General features: G+C 66.4%; 1 protein-coding gene across 1 annotated transcript; it reads left to right on the top strand.

Moving 5' to 3' along the window:
* Positions 1-38: 38 nt before the first annotated feature.
* NDUFB11 (NADH:ubiquinone oxidoreductase subunit B11) lies at positions 39-19,516 on the top strand. The gene is made up of 8 exons (XM_075489624.1): positions 39-200; positions 1,269-1,399; positions 4,524-4,652; positions 5,410-5,498; positions 9,226-9,450; positions 12,296-12,407; positions 15,497-15,555; positions 19,441-19,516. Exons 1-8 carry the CDS (start codon positions 54-56, stop codon positions 19,464-19,466), a joined length of 918 nt encoding a protein of 305 aa, XP_075345739.1. The 5' UTR covers positions 39-53; the 3' UTR covers positions 19,467-19,516.
* Positions 19,517-19,618: the final 102 nt, after the last annotated feature.

Genomic DNA, 19,618 nt, shown 5'->3' with positions numbered 1-19,618 from the left:
GGGCGGGAGGGAGGAAGAGGCGGAAGAGGCGGGGCGGGACTTCCGTCGGGAAGATGGCGGCGCTGGGGAGGGCGTTGCGGGCGCTGCGGGCCGGGGCGCGGGCCCGCTCGGCGGGGCCGCCCGGGGCCGTGGCGCTGCCCAGGGCGCCGCTGGGGGCCGACCCCCACGAGGAGGAGCCAATGGTGGTGGCCCAGAGGAAGGTGGGCGGGGCCTGCGCGGGGGGGGGCAGGGTTAGAGGGGGCGGGGTTAGAGGAGGGGGTGGGGCTTGGGGGGTAGACCCCGGGGGGGGGGGCATGTCAAGGGCACAGGTGTGGGGCGGGGCTTGGTGGAAGGGGTGGGGCTTGGGAAGGGGAGGGGGCGGAGGAAGAGGGGGTGGGGCTTGGTGGAAGGGGCGGGGCTTGGGAAGGGGCGGGGCCTGGGGCAGGTCAAGGGCAAAGCAGCCGGGGTGGGGCGGGGCTTGGGGAAAGGGGAGGGTGGGCGGGGCTTGGGGAGGGGCGGGGCTTGGGGAACGGGGCAGGAGGGGCGGGGCTTGGGGAATGGGAAAGGTGGGGTGGGGCATGGGGAGGGGCGGGGCTTATGGAACGATGTGGGAGGGGCTTGGGGAAATGGGTGGGGCTTGGTGTTGGGGTGTGGTAGTGTGGGTGGGGCTAAGGGACGGGCGTGGCCTGGGCAGGGGGTGGAGCCTTAGGGGTGGGGTAAAAGTAGGGGCTGGGGTCTGAGAAGGGGCGGGGCTTAGCCGAGTGGGCTGGGCATTGAGGCCCACAGGGTGGAGCTTGCAGGCTGGGGGCGGGGCTTAGTGACTGGGTTCGGTGGGGGGCGGGGCTTGGCCGGGGGCAGGGCATGCCCGCGGCTGAGCCCTGTGGGCGGGGCTTAGCTGCTGGGGGTGGAGCCTGTCTCTCAGGGTGGGGCTCATGGGTGGGGCTTAGGGGAGGGGCTTGCTGCTGGGGGGGCGTGACCTGGCCCTGAGGGGCGTGGCTTAGCAGCGAACAGGCCGAGCCTTGCGCGGCGTTTTAGTGGCGAGGCGGGGCTTAGCGGAGGGGCGTGGCCTGGGGCTCAGGGGTGGAGCCAAGCCTTGGGGGCGTGGCCTGCAGCAGGCCAAGGCGGGGGGCTGGGAAGGGAACGGGGCCCCTGGGGGATGGGGTGGGATTGGGGGGGGGGGGGGGGCATGCCTGGGTGCCCCCACCCGGCCCCCCTGGGTGCCCCCACCCCGGGCAGGGTGCTGCTGGGGGAGGGCGCTCGGGGGGACCCAGGCGTGCGGGTGCCGGCAGAACCCCGATTACCACGGCTTCTCGGCGGAGCCGGACGCCGACGTCCTCAACATGCGGGCGGTCTTCTTCGCCGGCGTCTCCGTCGCCATCGTCCTCGGCTCCGTCTTCCTCCATTACCTGCCCGACTACGGGTGAGGGGCCTCTATAGGGGCCTGTGAGGGGATATAGGGGTCCTTAGGGGGTCTATGGGGGCCTGTGAGGCGATATAGGGGTCCCTAGGGGGCCTGTAGGGGGTCTATGGGGGCTGTGAGGGGATATAGGGGGTCCCTAGGGGGCCTGTAGGGGGTCTATGGGGGCTGTGAGGGGATATAGGGGGTCCCTAGGGGGCCTGTAGGGGGTCTATGGGGGCCTGTGAGGGGATATAAGGGGCCTGTAGGGGGTCTATGAGGGCCTGTGAGAGAATATAGGGGTCCCTAGGGGGTCTATGGGGGCCTGTGAGGGGATATAGGGGTCCCTAGGGGGTCTATGGGGGCCTGTGAGGGGATATAGGGGGTCCCTAGGGGGCCTGTAGGGGGTCTATGGGGGCCTGTGAGGAGATATAGGGGTCCTTAGAGAGTCTATGGGGGCCTGTAAGGGGATATAGAGGGCCTGTAGGGGGTCTATGGGGGCCTGTGAGGGGATATAGGGGGCCTGTAGGGGGTCTATGGGGGCCTGTGAGGGGATATAGGGGGTCCCTAGGGGGCCTGTAGGGGGTCTATGGGGGCCTGTGAGGAGATATATGGGTCCTTAGAGAGTCTATGGGGGCCTGTAAGGGGATATAGGGGGCCTGTAGGGGGTCTATGGGGGCCTGTGAGGGGATATAGGGGTCCCTAGGGGGCCTGTAGGGGGTCTATGGGGGCTGTGAGGGGATATAGGGGGCCTGTAGGGGGTCTATGGGGGCCTGTGAGGGGATATAAGGGGTCCCTAGGGGGCCTGTAGGGGGTCTATGGGGGCCTGTGAGGGGATATAGGGGGTCCCTAGGAGGCCTGCAGGGGGTCTATGGGGGGCTGTGAGGGGATATAGGGGGTCCCTAGAGGGTCTATGGGGGCCTGTGAGAGGATATAGGGATCCTTAGAGAGTCTATGGGGGCCTGTGAGGGGATATAGGGGTCCTTAGGGGGCCTGTAGGGGGTCTATGGGGGCTGTGAGGGAATATAGGGGGCCTGTAGGGGGTCTATGGGGGCCTGTGAGGGGATATAGGGGTCCCTAGGGGGCCTGTAGGGGGTCTATGGGGGCCTATGAGGGGATATAGGGGTCCCTAGGGGGTCTATGGGGGCCTGTGAGGGGATATAGGGGTCCCTAGGAGGTCTATGGGGGCCTGTGAGGAGATATAGGGGTCCCTAGGAGGCCTGTAGGGGGTCTATGGGGGCTGTGAGGGGATATAGGGGTCCTTAGAGAGTCTATGGGGGCCTGTGAGGGGATATAGGGGGCCCTAGGGGGCCTGTAGGGGGTCTATGGGGGCCTGTGAGGGGATATAGGGGTCCTTAGGGGGTCTATGGGGGCCTGTGAGGGGATATAGGGGTCCCTAGGGGGCCTGTAGGGGATCTATGGGGGCTGTGAGGGGATATAGGGGTCCCTAGGGGGCCTGTAGGGGGTCTATGGGGGCCTGTGAGGGGATATAGGGGTCCTTAGGGGGTCTATGGGGGCCTATGAGGGGATATAGGGGTCCCTAGGGGGCCTGTAGGGGGTCTATGGGGGCTTATGAGGGGATATAGTGGTCTATAGAGAGTCTTTAGGGGGCCTGTGGGGAGTGTATAGGAGCCTGTGATGGGATATAGGGGGCCCTAGGGTGTCTATGGAGGCCTATGAGGAGATATAGGGGTCTATGGGGGGTCCTAGGGGGCCTGTGAGGGGTCTATATGCTCCTATAATGGAATGTAGCTGCGTATACAGTTCTGTAGGAACTTATGGCAGTGTGTAGGGAGCTTTAGAAGACCTATGAGCATCTATAGTGGCTTACAATGCGATACAGGGACTTATGGTGGTTCTCTAAGACACGTATAGGAAATCAATGGAAATGTATGAGGCATATAGAAAGCCCTTATGGGCTCTATGGGGGTCTATGACGGGATATAGGGACCTACATGGGATAGTTAGGGAGGTTATATGAGCTCTATAGGAATCTGGGAGGGGATATAGGGAGCTTCTAAGGGGGCTATAGGAACCTATGAGAGCATATAGTAGACTATAGAGAGTCCTTATGGAGTCTGTGAGGGGTCTATAAGAGCCTACAAAAAGATATAGTGAGCCCCTAAGGGGTCTAAGGGGGTCTATGAGGGGATATAGGGGCCTATAGGGAGCCTCTAGTGGGCCTGTGGGGGTCTATAGGAATCTATGAGGGGCTATAGGGGGCCCTAGGGATCCTGTGGGGATCTATAGGGGCCTATGGGTGGATATAGAGGGCCTCTAGGGAGCCTGTGGGGGGGTCTATAGGAGCTTATGAGAGGATATAGGGAATCTGTGGGTGTTTATGGCCACCTATGAGAGGATATAGGAGGTTCTAGAGAGTTTATGGAAGTCTATGAGGGGATATAGGGTTCTATAGGGGGTCTCTAGGGAGCCTGTGGGGGGGTCTATAGGAGCTTATGAGGGGATATAGGGAGCCTGTGGGGGGTTATGGGCACCTACGAGGGGATGTAGGAGGCTCTAGAGGGTCTATGGAGGTCTATGAGGGGATATAGGGTTCTATAGGGGGTCTCTAGAGAGCCTGTGGGGGTCTATATGGGCCTATGAGGGGATATAGGGATCCCTAGGGGGCCTGTGGGGGTCTATGAGGGAATATAGGGCCCTATAGAGAGTTTCTAGGCGGCCTTTGGGGGATCTATAGGAGCTCATAAGGTCATATAGGGGCCTATGGGGGATCCTTAGGGGGCCTCTGGGGGGTATATAAATACCTATAAAAAAATATAATGAATTCTAGAGCATCTATAGGGTCCTTAAAAGAGATATGGAAGATCTTTAGGTACGGTATAAGGTGCTATAGAGTTTATGAAAGATCTATAGAAGACTATAGGGATTGTATGGGGGGGGGCTAGAGGGCTGTAGGGGACCACGCGGAGCCTATAGGTGCCCATGGGAGCCTATACTGGGCTATAAGGGACCTGGGGGGGGGGGGTGGGGGGGGGGCTATAGGCACCTCTTGGGGCCTATAGGGGGCCCGTGGGAGCCCATGGAGGGGGGGTGTGGGGGGATTTCGGGGTCCGCCGAGCCCCAGAGGGGCCCGGGGGCTCTATAGGGGAGCTATAGGGCCTGACCCCCCCCCCCCCCCGCCCCCCAGGCTGCGGCAGTGGGCCCGGCGCGAGGCCGAGATGCGGATCCGGGAGCGGGAGCGGCGGGGGCTGCCGCTGCTGGAGCCCAACTACTACGACCCCGCTCGCCTCCCCCTGCCCCCCCGGAGTGAGACCCCACCCATGGGACCCCCCCCACCCATGGGACCCCCCACCCGAACCCTGGGGGGTCCCTTTTGGGGGGTGGGGGGCCCTTTTGGGGGCGTCCCCCCCCCCCCGGGTCTGGTAATAAAGCAGAGGAGTGGTCGCCTGCCTGGGTCTCTGTGGATTTTTTGGGGGGGGGGGGGGCTGAGACCCCCACCCATGGGACCCCCCACCCATGGGACCCCCCCACCCATGGGACCCCCCCCACCCATGGGACCCCCCCCGAACCCTGGGGGGGTCCCTTTTGGGGGGTGGGGGGGCCCTTTTGGGGGGTGTCCCCCCCCCCAGGTCTGGTAATAAAGGGGGGGGTGGTCGCCTGCCTGGGTCTCTGTGGATTTGGGGGGGGGGGGGGGGGGGGGGGGCTGAGACCCCCACCCATGGGACCCCCCACCCATGGGACCCCCCCCCCAACCCTGGGGGGTCCCTTTTGGGGGGTGGGTGGGGGATTTTGGGGGTCCCCCCCCCCCGGGTCTGGTAATAAAGGAGAGGGGTGGTCGCCTGCCTGGGTCTCTGTGGATTTTGGGGGGGGGGGGGGGGGGGGCTGAGACCCCCACCCATGGGACCCCCCACCCATGGGACCCCCCCCCCGAACCCTGGGGGGTCCCTTTTGGGGGGTGGGGGGCCCTTTTGGGGGGTGTCCCCCCCCCCCCAGGTCTGGTAATAAAGGAGGGGGGTGGTCGCCTGCCTGGGTCTCTGTGGATTTTGGGGGGGGGGGGGGGGGGCTGAGACCCCCACCCATGGGACCCCCCCCCCCGAACCCTGGGGGGTCCCCTTTGGGGGGTGGGTGGGGGATTTTGGGGGGGGTCCCCCCCCCGGGTCTGGTAATAAAGGAGAGGGGTGGTCGCCTGCCTGGGTCTCTGTGGATTTTTTGAGGGGGGGGGGGGGGCTGAGACCCCCACCCATGGGACCCCCCACCCATGGGACCTCCCCACCCACCATGGGACCCCCCCCCCGAACCCTGGGGGGTCCCTTTTGGGGGGTGGGGGGGGCCCTTTTGGGGGGTCCCCCCCCCCCGGGTCTGGTAATAAAGGAGGGGGGTGGTCGCCTGCCTGGGTCTCTGTGGATTTTTTGGGGGGGGGGGGGGGGCTGAGACCCCCACCCATGGGACCTCCCCACCCATGGGACCCCCCCCCCCGAACCCTGGGGGGTCCCTTTTGGGGGGTGGGGGGGCCCTTTTGGGGGGTCCCCCCCCCCCCCAGGTCTGGTAATAAAGGGGGGGGTGGTCGCCTGCCTGGGTCTCTGTGGATTTTGGGGGGGGGGGGGGGCTGAGACCCCCACCCATGGGACCCCCCACCCATGGGACCTCCCCACCCATGGGACCCCCCCCCAGGAACCCTGGGGGGTCCCCTTTGGGGGGTGGGTGGGGGATTTTGGGGGTCCCCCCCCCGGGTCTGGTAATAAAGGAGAGGAGTGGTCGCGTGCCTGGGTCTCTGTGGATTTTTGGGGGGGGGGGGGGGGGGGTGGGGGGGGGGGGCTGAGACCCCCACCCATGGGACCCCCCACCCATGGGACCCCCCCCCCGAACCCTGGGGGGTCCCTTTTGGGGGGTGGGGGTCCCCTTTGGGGGATGGGGGGGCCCTTTTGGGGGGTCCCCCCCCCGGGTCTGGTAATAAAGGAGAGGGGTGGTCGCCTGCCTGGGTCTCTGTGGATTTTGGGGGGGGGGGGGGGGGGGGGCTGAGACCCCCACCCATGGGACCCCCACCCATGGGACCCCCCCCCCAACCCTGGGGGGTCCCCTTTGGGGGGTGGGTGGGGGATTTTGGGGGTCCCCCCCCCCAGGTCTGGTAATAAAGGAGGGGGGTGGTCGCCTGCCTGGGTCTCTGTGGATTTTGGGGGGGGGGGGGGTGTTCTATAGCCCCCCCCAGACACCTATAGACTCTGCCCAACCCCTATAGGGCCCCGTGCCCCCCCACAGAGCCCTATGGCCTCCCCCCAATCACTATAGTGCCCTATAGCCTCCCCCCAACCCCTATAGCACCCCGTGCCCCCCACAGAGCCCTATAGCCTCCCCCAACCCCTATAGTGCCCCGTGCCCCCCACAGATGCCTATAGCCTCTCCCCAACCCCTATAGCGCCCCATGCCCCCCACAGAGCCCTATGGCCTCCAAGACCACCCCTATAGCACCCCATGCCCCCCCACAGATGCCTATAGCCTCCCCCAACCCCTATACCGCCCATGCGTCCCCCAAAACCCTATAGCCTCCCCTGTACACCTATAGCAGCCCATGCCCCCCACAGAGCCCTATGGCCTCTCCCTAATCCCTATAGCGCCCCATGCCCCCCCACAGATGCCTATAGACTCCCCCCAACCCCTATAGCGCCCCGTGCCCCCCCACAGAGCCTATGGCCTCCCCCAACCCCTATAGCACCCCATGCCCCCCACAGAGCCCTATAGCCCCCCCACAGATGCCTATAGACTCCCCCCAACCCCTATAGCACCCCATGCCCCCCACAGAGCCCTATAGCCCCCCCACAGACGCCTATAGCCTCCCCCCAACCCTATAGCGCCCCATGCCCCCCCCAAAGCCTATAGCCTCCCCCGTACACCTATAGCAGCCCATGCCCCCCCACAGAGCCCTATGGCCTCCTCCCAACCCCTATAGCACCCCATGCCCCCACAGAGCCCTATAGCCTCCCCCCAACCCCTATAGCACCCCGTGCCCCCCACAGAGCCCTATAGCCTCCCCAACCCCTATAGCGCCCCGTGCCCCCCACAGAGCCCTATAGCCTCCCCCAACCCCTATAGCACCCCATGCCCCCCACAGAGCCCTATAGCCCCCCCACAGATGCCTATAGCCTCTCCCCAACCCCTATAGCGCCCCATGCCCCCCACAGACCCCTATAACCTCCCCCCAACCCCTATAGGACCCCGTGCCCCCCCACAGACGCCCATAGCCTCCACCCAACCCCTATAGTGCCCCATGCCCCCCCCAAAAGCCTATAGCCTCCCCCGTACACCTATAGCACCCCGTGCCCCCCCTCAGAGCCCTATGGCCTCCAGGACCCCCCCATGGGCCCCTATAGGAACACCGGGCTCCTTATGGCGTCCTACAGAACCTCTACAGCAGCCCCACGAGTCCCTATAGCTCCCCCATGGCTCCCCATGATCCCCCCCAGAACCCCTATAGGACCCTCATGGCTCCTCATGAACCCCCCAGAACCCCTATAGCCTCCCTGGCTCCTTATGACCCCCCACAGAGCCCCTATAGGACCCCCATAGGCTGCTATAGCCCCCCATGGCTTCCCATGATGCCCCCAGAACCCCTATAGCCTCCCCCGGCTCCTTATGACCCCCCACAGAGCCCCTATAGGACCCCCATAGGCTGCTATAGCCCCCCATGGCTCCCCATGATCCCCCCCAGAACCCCTATAGCCTCCCCCGGCTCCTTATGACCCCCCACAGAGCCCCTATAGGACCCTCATGGGCCCCTATAAGACCCCCATGGCTCCTCATCACCCCACAGAGCCCCTATAGAACCCCCGTGGGCCCCTATACCCCCCCCCACGAACCCCTATAGGACCCCCACGGCTCCTCATGACCCCCCACAGAGCCCCTATGGAACCTCCATGGGCCCCTATGCCCCCCTGCCAGCCCCCATAGGTTCCCTGCAGCCCCTGTGCCCCCCCCCAGCCTCTATTGGGCCCCTATAGGGCCCTTGCAGCCCCCCCATAACCCACCTCTATAGGTCCCTATAGCCTCTCAAACCCCCATTGGGTACCTATAGGGCCCCCACAGCCCCCCATAACTCCCCAATGGGCCCCTATAGCCCTCAGGGGCTCCCCAGACCCCCCCCATAGGCTGCTATAGCCCCCCACCAGGCCCCCATATGTCCCCTATAGGTCCCTATGCCCCTTTCAGGTCCCCCATAAGCCCCTACACCCCCCCCCAGCTCCCTATAGACCCCTATATGTCTCAATAGCCCCCCCCAGACCTGCCGTAGCCACCCGTAGTTCCCCTATAGCCCCGTATAGCCCCCTATAGGGCCCTATAGCTCTCTATATCCCCCATAGGCTCTCACAGGCCCCCCCATATCCCCCTATGGGCCCCAACAGGCACCTCATAGCCCATTATAGGCACCTATGGGCCCTCCCATAGTCCCCTATGGCTCTCCAGGCCCCCCACAGGCACCTATACCCCCCCCCCAGGCTCCCCATAGTGCCCTACATGTCCCTATAGGCCCCTATACTGCCTCACAGGCCCCTATAGGAGCCCTAGGAGCCTCCTATAGGCCCCTATATCCCCTCGTAGACCTCCATAGGCTTCCCATAGGCCCCTATAGCCCTCCCATAGGCTCGTATAGGCCTCCCATAGGCTTCTATAGGCTCCCCATACCATAGGCTCGTATAGGCCTCCCATAGGCTTCTATAGGCTCCCCATAGGGCCCCGTGTCCCCTCCCGGCCGCCGTCGGGGCCGCGCGCGCCGTGCTGTGTCACGAGGCCCCGCCCCCCTCATTCCGTATGCGCGGGGGGGAGGGCGGGGCCTGTCCATCCGGGCCCCGGCGAGCGGAAGGGGGCGTGGCCAGCCGGGGCGCGCCCCCTCCAATCAGCGCGTCGATTGCGGCGGGGGGGGAGGAGGCGGGCGGTGGCGGGAGGCGACAACCAATGGGAGAGCGGCGCCGGGAGTCGGCGGCCAATAGGAAGGGACGGGGGGCGGGGCGGAGAGCGGGGAGGGAGGAGGCGGCGGGGGGGCAGCCGCCGCCGCCGCCATCTTGTCGCGGAGGAGCCGAGCGGAGCGGGCGGGACCCGGCGGCGGGGCCTGGACAGCATCATTGGTGCGGGGGGGGCCGGGCCCGGGGGGGCCCCGGGGGGCGGGCGGGGGGGGGCACGGGAAGCGGGGGGGGGGGGGGTGGGGGTTTGGGGGGACCCGCCCCCGGTTAGTGGGAACCCCGCCCGGTTAGTGGGACCCCCCCCCCCCCCCCCCCCCCCCCCCGGGCCTGTGAGGAGGCCTTGGGGGGGGAGTCCCGGTAATGGGAACCGGGCCCCGGTTAATGGGAATCGCCCCACCCCCACCCCCACCCCCCCGGCTCCGGGAATGGGAACGCCCCCCTCGCAGCGGCCCCGGTAATAGGAACCCGGTACCGGTTAATGGGAACCCCCCCTCCGGGACCCCCGGTTAATGGGAACCCGGTACCGGTTAATGGGACCCCCCCCCCCTCCGGCCCCCCGGTAATAGGAACCCGGTACCGGTTAATGGGACCCCCCCCTCCCGGCCCCCCGGTAATAGGAACCCGGTACCGGTTAATGGGACCCCCCCTCCGGGCCCCCGGTTAATGGGAACCCGGTACCGGTTAATGGGACCCCCCCCCCCCCCTCCGGCCCCCCCGGTAATAGGAACCCGGTACGGTTAATGGGACCCCCCCCCGGCCCCCCCCTCCCGGTAGTGAGACCCCCTCCCCCGGTAACGGGACCCTCTCAGTGGCCCCCGTTAACGCCCCCCCCCCCCCCGTTAATGGGAACCCCGGGAAAGCCCCGCCCCCTGTAAGCTGGGGGGGAGGGGCTGGCCCGGGTCACCCGGTGTCACCCGGTGTCCCCCCCAGTGTCCCTCGGTGTCACCCGGTGCCACCCAGTATCCCCCAGTGTCACCCGGTGTCCCCCCCAGTGTCACCTGGTGTCACCCTGCGTGCCCCGGTGTCACCCGGTGTCCCCCTCAGTGTCCCTCGGTGTCACCCGGTGCCACCCAGTATCCCCCAGTGTCACCCGGTGTCACCCCCAGTGTCCCTCGGTGTCACCCATTATCCCCCAGTGTCACCCGGTGTCACCCCAGTGTCCCTTGGTGTCACCCTGCATGCCCCGGTGTCACCCGGTGTCCCCCCCAGTGTCCCTCGGTGTCACCCGGTGCCACCCAGTATCCCCCAGTGTCACCCGGTGTCACCCCCAGTGTCACCCGGTGTCACCCCAGTGTCCCTTGGTGTCACCCTGCATGCCCCGGTGTCACCCGGTGTCCCCCCCAGTGTCCCTCGGTGTCACCCAGTGCCACCCGGTGTCACCAGTATCCCCTGGTGTCACCCGGTGTCACCCCCCAGTGTCCCTCGGTGTCACCTGGTGTCACCCAGTATCCCCAGTGTCACCCGGTGTCCCCCCCAGTGTCCCTTGGTGTCACCCTGCATGCCCTGGTGCCACCAGTATCCCCCAGTGTCACCCAGTGTCCCTCCCAGTGTCCCTCGGTGTCACCCGGTGTCCCTCAGTGTCACCCTCCATGCCCTGGTGTCACCCGGTGTCCCCCCCAGTGTCCCTTGGTGTCACCCTCCATCCCCTGGTGTCACCCGGTGTCCCCCCCCGGTGTCCCCCAGTGTCACCCTGCATGCCCCAGTGTCCCCCCCAGTGTCCCTCGGTGTCACCTGGTGTCCCCCTCCATCCCCCAGTGTCACCCAGTGTCCCCCCCAGTGTCCCTCGGTGTCACCCGGTGCCACCCAGTATCCCCTGGTGTCACTCTCCATCCCCTGGTGTCACCCAGTGTCCCCCCCCCAGTGTCCCTCGGTGTCACCTGGTGTCACCCAAGTGTCACCCTCCATCCCCCGGTGTCACCCAGTGTCCCCCCCAGTGTCCCTCGGTGTCACTTTCTATGCCCTGGTGTCCCTCGGTGTCACCCCTGTGTCCCTCAGTGTCACCCTCCATGCCCCAGTGTCCCTCCAGTGTCACCCAGTGTCACCCTCCATTCCTCAGTGTCACCCAGTGTCCCCCCCCAGTGTCCCCCTCCATGCCCCGGTGTCCCCCAGTGTCCCTTGTTGTCACCCTGCATGCCCTGGTGTCACCCCCAGTGTCACCCAGTGTCACCCTCCATCCCTCAATGTCACCCAGTGTCCCCTAGTGTCACCCTTTCCGTTCCCCGGTGTCCCCCTCTCTATCCCCGATGTCACCCAGTGTCCCTTGGTGTCACCCTCCATCCCCGGTGTCACCCCCAGTGTCCCTTGGTGTCACCCTGCATGCCCTGGTGTCACCCCCAGTGTCCCTCGGTGTCCCCCAGTGTCCCCTCCCAGTGTCCCTCAGTGTCACCCTCCACGCCCTAGTGTCACCCAGTGTCCCTCGGTGTCACCCTCCATCCCTCAGTGTCACCCAGTGTCCCCCAGTGTCACCCTCTCCATCCCCGGTGCCACCCCGTGTGTCACCCACCCCCCTCGGTGTCACCCGCTGCCACCCCACGTCCCCCCTAAATGTCACCCCAGTGTCACTCGCTGTCCCCGGTGTCACCCCATGTGTCACCAGGAGCCGCTCTGTGTCCCTCAGTGCCACCTCGTGTGTCACCTACCGCCCTCGGTGTCACCCGCTGTCACCCTACGTCCCCCCAAATGTCACCCAGTGTCACCCCGTGTCCCTCCCGGTGTCACCCAGAGCCACTGGTGTGACTGTGTGTCCCTCAGTGTCACCTCCAGTGTCACCCACCACCCTCAGTGTCACCCGGTGTCACCCCGTGTGTCACCTGGTGCCACCGCGTGTCCCTTAGTGCCACCCTGCCTGTCACCCACCGCCCTCAGCCTCACCCGCTGCCCCCCCCCCCCCGTCCCCCCCCAAACGTCACCCCCCGGTGTCACCCTGGGTCCCCCCCCGCTGGCACCCTCTGCGTCCCCTGCTGTCACCCCCCCGTTGTCCCCAGCTGACCTCTGACCTCTGACCCCGCAGATGTCCAGCTCCCCGCTGTCGAAGAAGCGCCGCGTCTCCGGGTCCGAGCCGCCGACGGGCTCCAGCCGCGCCCCCCGCCCCCGCCGTCCCCCCCAGCGTCACCCCCACCAACGTGAGTGTCACCTCCCGTCACCCGGTGTCACCCAGCTGCCACCCGGCTTTCCCCGTCCCCCCCGGGTGGCCCTGTCACCCTTCGGGGGGGCCTTGTCACCTTCTCTGGTCTCATTGTCACCCTGCGGTGCTCGGAGCCACCCCGTCAACGGGAGTGTCACCCGGTGTCACCCAGATGTCCCCCGGTGTCACCCAGCTGCCACCCGGCTTTCCCCGTCCCCCCCGGGTGGCCCTGTCACCCTTCGGGGGGGCCTTGTCACCTTCTCTGGTCTCGTTGTCACCCCTGCGGTGCTCGGAGCCACCCCCGTCAACGGGAGTGTCACCCGGTGTCACCTCCCGTCACCCGGTGTCACCCAGCTGCCACCCGATTTCCCCGTCCCCCCCGGGTGGCCCTGTCACCCTTTGGGGGGGCCTTGTCACCTTCTCTGGTCTCGTTGTCACCCCTGCGGTGCTCGGAGCCACCCCCGTCAACGAGCGTGTCACCCGGTGTCACCTTGGTGTCACCTGGTGTCACCCAGATGTCCCCCGGTGTCACCCAGCTGCCACCTGGCTTTCCCCGTCCCCCCCGGGTGGCCCTGTCACCCTTCGGGGGGGCCTTGTCACCTTCTCTGGTCTCGTTGTCACCCCTGCGGTGCTCGGAGCCACCCCCGTCAACGGGAGTGTCACCCGGTGTCACCTTGGTGTCACCCGGTGTCACCCAGATGTCCCCAGGTGGCCCTGTCACCCCCGGGTGGCCCTGTCCACCCTTCGGGGGGGCCTTGTCACCTTCTCTGGTCTCGTTGTCACCCTGCGGTGCTCGGAGCACCCCCGTCAACGAGCGTGTCACCCGGTGTCACCTTGCTGTCACCCAGATGTCCCCAGGTGGCCCTGTCACCCCTGGGGTGGCCCTGTCACCCTTCGGGGGGGCCTTGTCACCTTCTCTGGTCTCGTTGTCACCCCTGCGGTGCTCGGAGCCACCCCGTCAACGGGAGTGTCACCCGGTGTCACCTTGGTGTCACCTGGTGTCACCCAGCTGCCTCCCAGGTTTCCCCGTCACCCCCAGGTGGCCCTGTCACCCCCCTGGGAGGCTCCTGTCACCTTCTCTGGTCTCGTTGTCACCCCTGCGGTGCTCGGAGCCACCCCCGTCAACGGGAGTGTCACCCGGTGTCACCTTGGTGTCACCCAGATGTCCCCGGGTGGCCCTGTCACCCTTCAGGGGGGCCTTGTCACCTTCTCTGGTCTCGTTGTCACCCTGCGGTGCTCAGAGCCACCCCCGTCAACGGGAGTGTCACCCAGTGTCACCTTGGTGTCACCCAGATGTCCCCAGCTTTCCCCGTCCCCCCCGGGTGGCCCTGTCACCCTTTGGGGGGCCCTTGTCACCTTCTTTGGTCTCGTTGTCACCCCTGCGGTGCTCAGAGCCACCCCCATCAACGGGAGTGTCACCCGGTGTCACCTTGGTGTCACCCGGTGTCACCCAGATGTCCCCCGTGTCACCCAGCTGCCACCCGATTTCCCCGTCCCCCCCGGGTGGCCCTGTCACCCTTTGGGGGCCCTTGTCACCTTCTCTGGTCTCGTTGTCACCCCTGCGGTGCTCGGAGCCACCCCCATCAACGGGAGCGTCACCCGGTGTCACCTTGGTGTCACCCAGATGTCCCCAGGTTTCCCCGTCCCCCCGGGGTGGCCCTGTCACCGCTCGTGGGAGGCTCCTGTCACCTTCTCTGGTCTCGTTGTCACCCCTGCGGTGCTCAGAGCCACCTCGTCAACGGGAGTGTCACCCGGTGTCACCTTGGTGTCACCCAGATGTCCCCAGGTTTCCCGTCCCCCCCGGGTGGCCCTGTCACCCCCCCCGGGAGGCTCCTGTCACCTTCTCTGGTCTCGTTGTCACCCCTGTGGTGCTCGGAGCCACCCCCGTCAACGGGAGTGTCACCCGGTGTCACCTTGGTGTCACCCGGTGTCACCCAGATGTCCCCCGGTGTCACCCAGCTGCCACCCGGCTTTCCCCGTCCCCCCCGGGTGGCCCTGTCACCCTTCGGGGGGGCCTTGTCACCTTCTCTGGTCTCGTTGTCACCCCTGCGGTGCTCGGAGCCACCCCCGTCAATGAGCGTGTCACCCGGTGTCACCTTGCTGTCACCCAGATGTCCCCAGGTGGCCCTGTCACCCCTGGGTGGCCCTGTCACCCTTCGGGGGGGGCCTTGTCACCTTCTCTGGTCTCGTTGTCACCCCTGTGGTGCTCGGAGCCACCCCCGTCAACGGGAGTGTCACCCAGTGTCACCTTGGTGTCACCCGGTGTCACCCAGATGTCCCCGGGTGGCCCTGTCACCCCCCCGGGAGGCTCCTGTCACCCTTCGGGGGGGCCTTGTCACCTTCTCTGGTCTCGTTGTCACCCCTGCGGTGCTCAGAGCCACCCCATCAACGGGAGTGTCACCTGGTGTCACCTTGGTGTCACCCGGTGTCACCCAGATGTCCCCGGGTGGCCCTGTCACCCCCCCGGGAGGCTCCTGTCACCCTTCGGGGGGGCCTTGTCACCTTCTCTGGTCTCGTTGTCACCCCTGCGGTGCTCAGAGCCACCCCCATCAACGGGAGTGTCACCTGGTGTCACCTTGGTGTCACCCGGTGTCACCCAGATGTCCCCGGGTGGCCCTGTCACCCCCCCGGGAGGCTCCTGTCACCTCCTCCGGTCTCGTTGTCACCCCTGCGGTGCTGTGAGCTTCCTGTGCTAACGTGACTGTCACCCGCCGTCACCTCCTGTCACCCGGTGTCACTTTGCTGTCACCCGGTGTCACTACGTGTCCTGGGGGGGTGACGTGTGTCCCCCCCCCCCCCCCCCCGATCCTTGTCGTCCCCTCTGCCCCGCCCCCCGCAACGGGTTTGTCACCCCCTGTCACCCGCTCCCGCTGTCACCTTGGCCCCCCCTGTTGTCACCCGGATGTCACCCGTTTGTCCCCTCCCGGCTCTTCCTGCCCCACCCCCCGGGTCGCACAACTCCAGCGTCACCCGGTGTCACCCACCCGGTGTCACCCGGCCGTCCCGTCCCCCCCCGATGTCCCCTCCGCCGGGTGTGTGTGTCCCCCCCCCCCCGGTGACGCTGTTGTCACCTTGTCACCCCCCCAGGGCATGGCGAAGAACGGGGGCGAGGCCGAGATCGATGAGGGGCTGTACTCCCGCCAGCTGTGAGTACCCGCGGGGGGGCCCTATGGATTTGGGGGGCTCCATAGGTGCTTGGGTGGATCCCTATGGATTTTGGGGGGGGTCCCTATGGATTTGGGGGGCTCCATAGGTGCTTGGGTGGATCCCTATGGACATGGGGGGGGGGGCTCCCTGGCTGCCTGGGTCCCCCCGGGGGAGTTGGGGGGGTCCCTATGGATTTGGGGGGCTCCATAGGTGCTTGGGTGGATACCTATGGATTTTGGGGGGGTTCCTATGGATTTGGGGGGCTCCATAGGTGCTTGGGTGGATACCTATGGATTTTGGGGGGGTTCCTATGGATTTGGGGGGCTCCATAGGTGCTTGGGTGGATCCCTATGGACATGGGGGGGGGCTTCCTGGCTGCCTGGGTCCCCCCCCGGGGGTGTTGAGGGGGTCCCTATGGATTTGGGGGGGGTTCCTATGGATTTGGGGGGCTCCATAGGTGCTTGGGTGGATCCCTATGGACAATGGGGGGGGGGGCTCCCTGGCTGCCCGGGTCCCTCCTGGGGGAGTTGGGGGGGTCCCTATGGATTTGGGGGGCTCCATAGGTGCTTGGGTGGATCCTTAGGGACTTGGGGGGGGGGGGCTCCCTGGCCGTCTGGGTCCCTTTCAGGGGTTTTTGGGGGTTCCTATGGACTTGGGGTGGTCCCTATGGATTTGGGGGGCTCCATAGGTGCTTGGGTGGATCCCTATGGATTTGGGGGGGGTCCCTATGGATTTGGGGGGCTCCATAGGTGCTTGGGTGGATCCCTATGGACATGGGGGGGGGGCTCCCTGGCTGCCCGGGTCCCTCCTGGGGGTGTTGGGGGGGGTCCCTATGGACTTGGGGGGGTCCCTATGGATTTGGGGGGCTCCCAGGATGGCTGGGTCCCCCCCGGGGGTGTTGGGGGGTCCCTATGGATTTGGGGGGCTCCCAGGATGGCTGGGTCCCCCCGGGGGTGTTGGGGGGTCCCTATGGATTTGGGGGGCTCCATAGGTGCTTGGGTGGATCCTTAGGGACTTGGGGGGGGGCTCCCTGGCCGTCTGGGTCCCTCTCAGGGGTTTTTGGGGTTCCTATGGACTTGGGGGGGGTCCCTATGGATTTGGGAGGCTCCATAGGTGCTTGGGTGGATCCTATGGATTTGGGGGGGGTCCCTATGGATTTGGGGGGCTCCATAGGTGCTTGGGTGGATCCCTATGGACATGGGGGGGGGCTCCCTGGCTGCCCGGGTCCCTCCTGGGGGTGTTGGGGGGGTCCCTATGGACTTGGGGGGGGTCCCTATGGATTTGGGGGGCTCCCAGGATGGCTGGGTCCCCCCCCCGGGGGTGCTGAGGGGGTCCCTATGGATTTGGGGGGGGGTTCCTATGGATTTGGGGGGCTCCATAGGTGCTTGGGTGGATCCCTATGGACATGGGGGGGGGCTCCCTGGCTGCCCGGGTCCCTCCTGGGGGAGTTGGGGGGGTCCCTATGGATTTGGGGGGCTCCATAGGTGCTTGGGTGGATCCCTATGGATTTGGGGGTGGGGGGTCCCTATGGATTTGGGGGCTCCATAGGTGCTTGGGTGGATCCCTATGGATTTGGGGGGGGTCCCTATGGATTTGGGGGGCTCCATAGGTGCTTGGGTGGATCCCCCCTGGCTGCCTGGGTCCCCCCCGGGGGTTTGGGGGGGTCCCTATGGATTTGGGGGGCTCCATAGGTGCTTGGGTGGATCCTTAGGGACTTGGGGGGGGCTCCCTGGCCATCTGGGTCCCTCTCAGGGGTTTTTGGGGTTCCTATGGACTTGGGGGGGGTCCCTATGGATTTGGGGGGGGGGGTCCCTATGGATTTGGGGGGCTCCATAGGTGCTTGGGTGGATCCCTATGGATTTGGGGGGGTCCCTATGGATTTGGGGGGCTCCATAGGTGCTTGGGTGGATCCCTATGGACATGGGGGGGGGCTCCCTGGCTGCCTGGGTCCCCCCCGGGGGTGTTGGGGGGTCCCTATGGATTTGGGGGGGGGGCTCCCAGAAGTCTGGGTCTCCCCCGGGGGAGTTGGGGGGGGGGGGGTCCCTATGGATTTGGGGGGCTCCATAGGTGCTCTGGGTGGATCCTTAGGGACTTGGGGGGGGCTCCCTGGCCATCTGGGTCCCTCTCAGGGGTTTTTGGGGTTCCTATGGACTTGGGGGGGGTTCCTATGGATTTGGGGGGCTCCATAGGTGCTTGGGTGGATCCCTATGGATTTGGGGGGGTCCCTATGGATTTGGGGGGCTCCATAGGTGCTTGGGTGGATCCCTATGGACATGGGGGGGGGGGGGCTTCCTGGCTGCCTGGGTCCCCCCCGGGGGAGTTGGGGGGGTCCCTATGGATTTGGGGGGCTCCATAGGTGCTTGGGTGGATCCTTAGGGACTTGGGGGGGGGGCTCCCTGGCCGCCCGGGTCCCTCCTGGGGGTGTTGGGTGGATCCCTATGGATTTGGGGGGGTCCCTATGGATTTGGGGGGCTCCATAGGTGCTTGGGTGGATCCCTATGGACATGGGGGGGGGCTTCCTGGCTGCCTGGGTCCCCCCCCGGGGGAGTTGGGGGGGTCCCTATGGATTTGGGGGGGGTCCATAGGTGCTTGGGTGGATCCCTATGGACTTGGGGGGGTCCCTATGGATTTGGGGGCTCCATAGGTGCTTGGGTGGATCCCTATGGACATGGGGGGGGGGGGGCTTCCTGGCTGCCTGGGTCCCCCCGAGGGAGTTGGGGGGGGGTTCCTATGGATTTGGGGGGCTCCATAGGTGCTTGGGTGGATCCCTATGGATTTGGGGGGGGTCCCTATATGGATTTGGGGGGCTCCATAGGTGCTTGGGTGGATCCCTATGGACATGGGGGGGGGGGGGGCTTCCTGGCTGCCTGGGTCCCCCCCGAGGGAGTTGGGGGGGGTTCCTATGGATTTGGGGGGCTCCATAGGTGCTTGGTGGATCCCTATGGACTTGGGGGGGGGGGGGGGCTTCCTGGGTCCCTCGTGGGGGTGTTTGGGGCTCCCTATGGATTTGGGGGGGCTCCCCGGAAGTCTGGGTCCCCCCCGGGGGTGTTGGGGGGTCCCTATGGATTTGGGGGGCTCCACAGGTGCTTGGGTGGATCCTTAGGGACTTCGGGGGGGGGGCTCCCTGGCCGTCTGGGTCCCTCTCAGGGGTTTTTGGGGTTCCTATGGACTTGGGGGGGGTCCCTACGGATTTGGGGGGCTCCCAGGATAGCTGGGTCCCTCCCGGGGGTGTTGGGGGGTCCCTATGGATTTGGGGGGGCTCCCCGGAAGTCTGGGTCCCCCCTGGGGGTGTTGGGGGGTCCCTATGGATTTGGGGGGCTCCCTGGACGTCTGGGTCCCCCCCGGGGGTGTTGGGGGGTCCCTATGGATTTGGGGGGGCTCCCTGGCCGCCCGGGTCCCTCCCGGGGGTGTTGGGGGGTCCCTATGGATTTGGGGGGGCTCCCTGGCCGCCCGGGTCCCTCCCGGGGGTGTTGGGGGGTCCCTATGGATTTGGGGGGGCTCCCTGGACGTCTGGGTCCCCCCAGGGGTGTTGGGGGGGTCCCTATGGATTTGGGGGGCTCCCTGGCCGCCCGGGTCCCTCCCGGGGTGTTGGGGGGTCCCTATGGATTTGGGGGGGCTCCCTGGCCGCCCGGGTCCCTCCCGGGGGTGTTGGGGGGTCCCTATGGATTTGGGGGGGCTCCCCAGATGTCTGGCTCCCTCCTGGAGTTTTCCGGATCCCCATGGAACTGGGGGGCGGGGGGGGGGTCCCTATGGATTTGGGGGCTCCCCGCATGTTTGGCTCCCTCCCAGGTACCTTCAGCCATTTCCGGGACCTTGGGGGACCCCATGAGGATTTGGGGGACCCCTTTGACCCCCCCTTTTTTTCCTCCCCCCCCCCCCCCCAGGTACGTGCTGGGCCACGAGGCGATGAAGCGGATGCAGACGTCCAACGTCCTGGTGTCGGGGCTGCGGGGGCTGGGGTGGAGGTGGCCAAAACCTGGTGCTGGGGGGGGTCAAATCCGTCACCCTCCACGACCCCCAACCCGCCGCCTGGCCTGACCTCGCCTCCCAGGTGAGCTAATT

Source organism: Mycteria americana, unplaced genomic scaffold, assembly GCF_035582795.1.
Source record: "Mycteria americana isolate JAX WOST 10 ecotype Jacksonville Zoo and Gardens unplaced genomic scaffold, USCA_MyAme_1.0 Scaffold_237, whole genome shotgun sequence".
Taxonomy (NCBI): domain Eukaryota; kingdom Metazoa; phylum Chordata; class Aves; order Ciconiiformes; family Ciconiidae; genus Mycteria; species Mycteria americana.
This window is presented reverse-complemented; position numbering and strand designations above follow the sequence as displayed.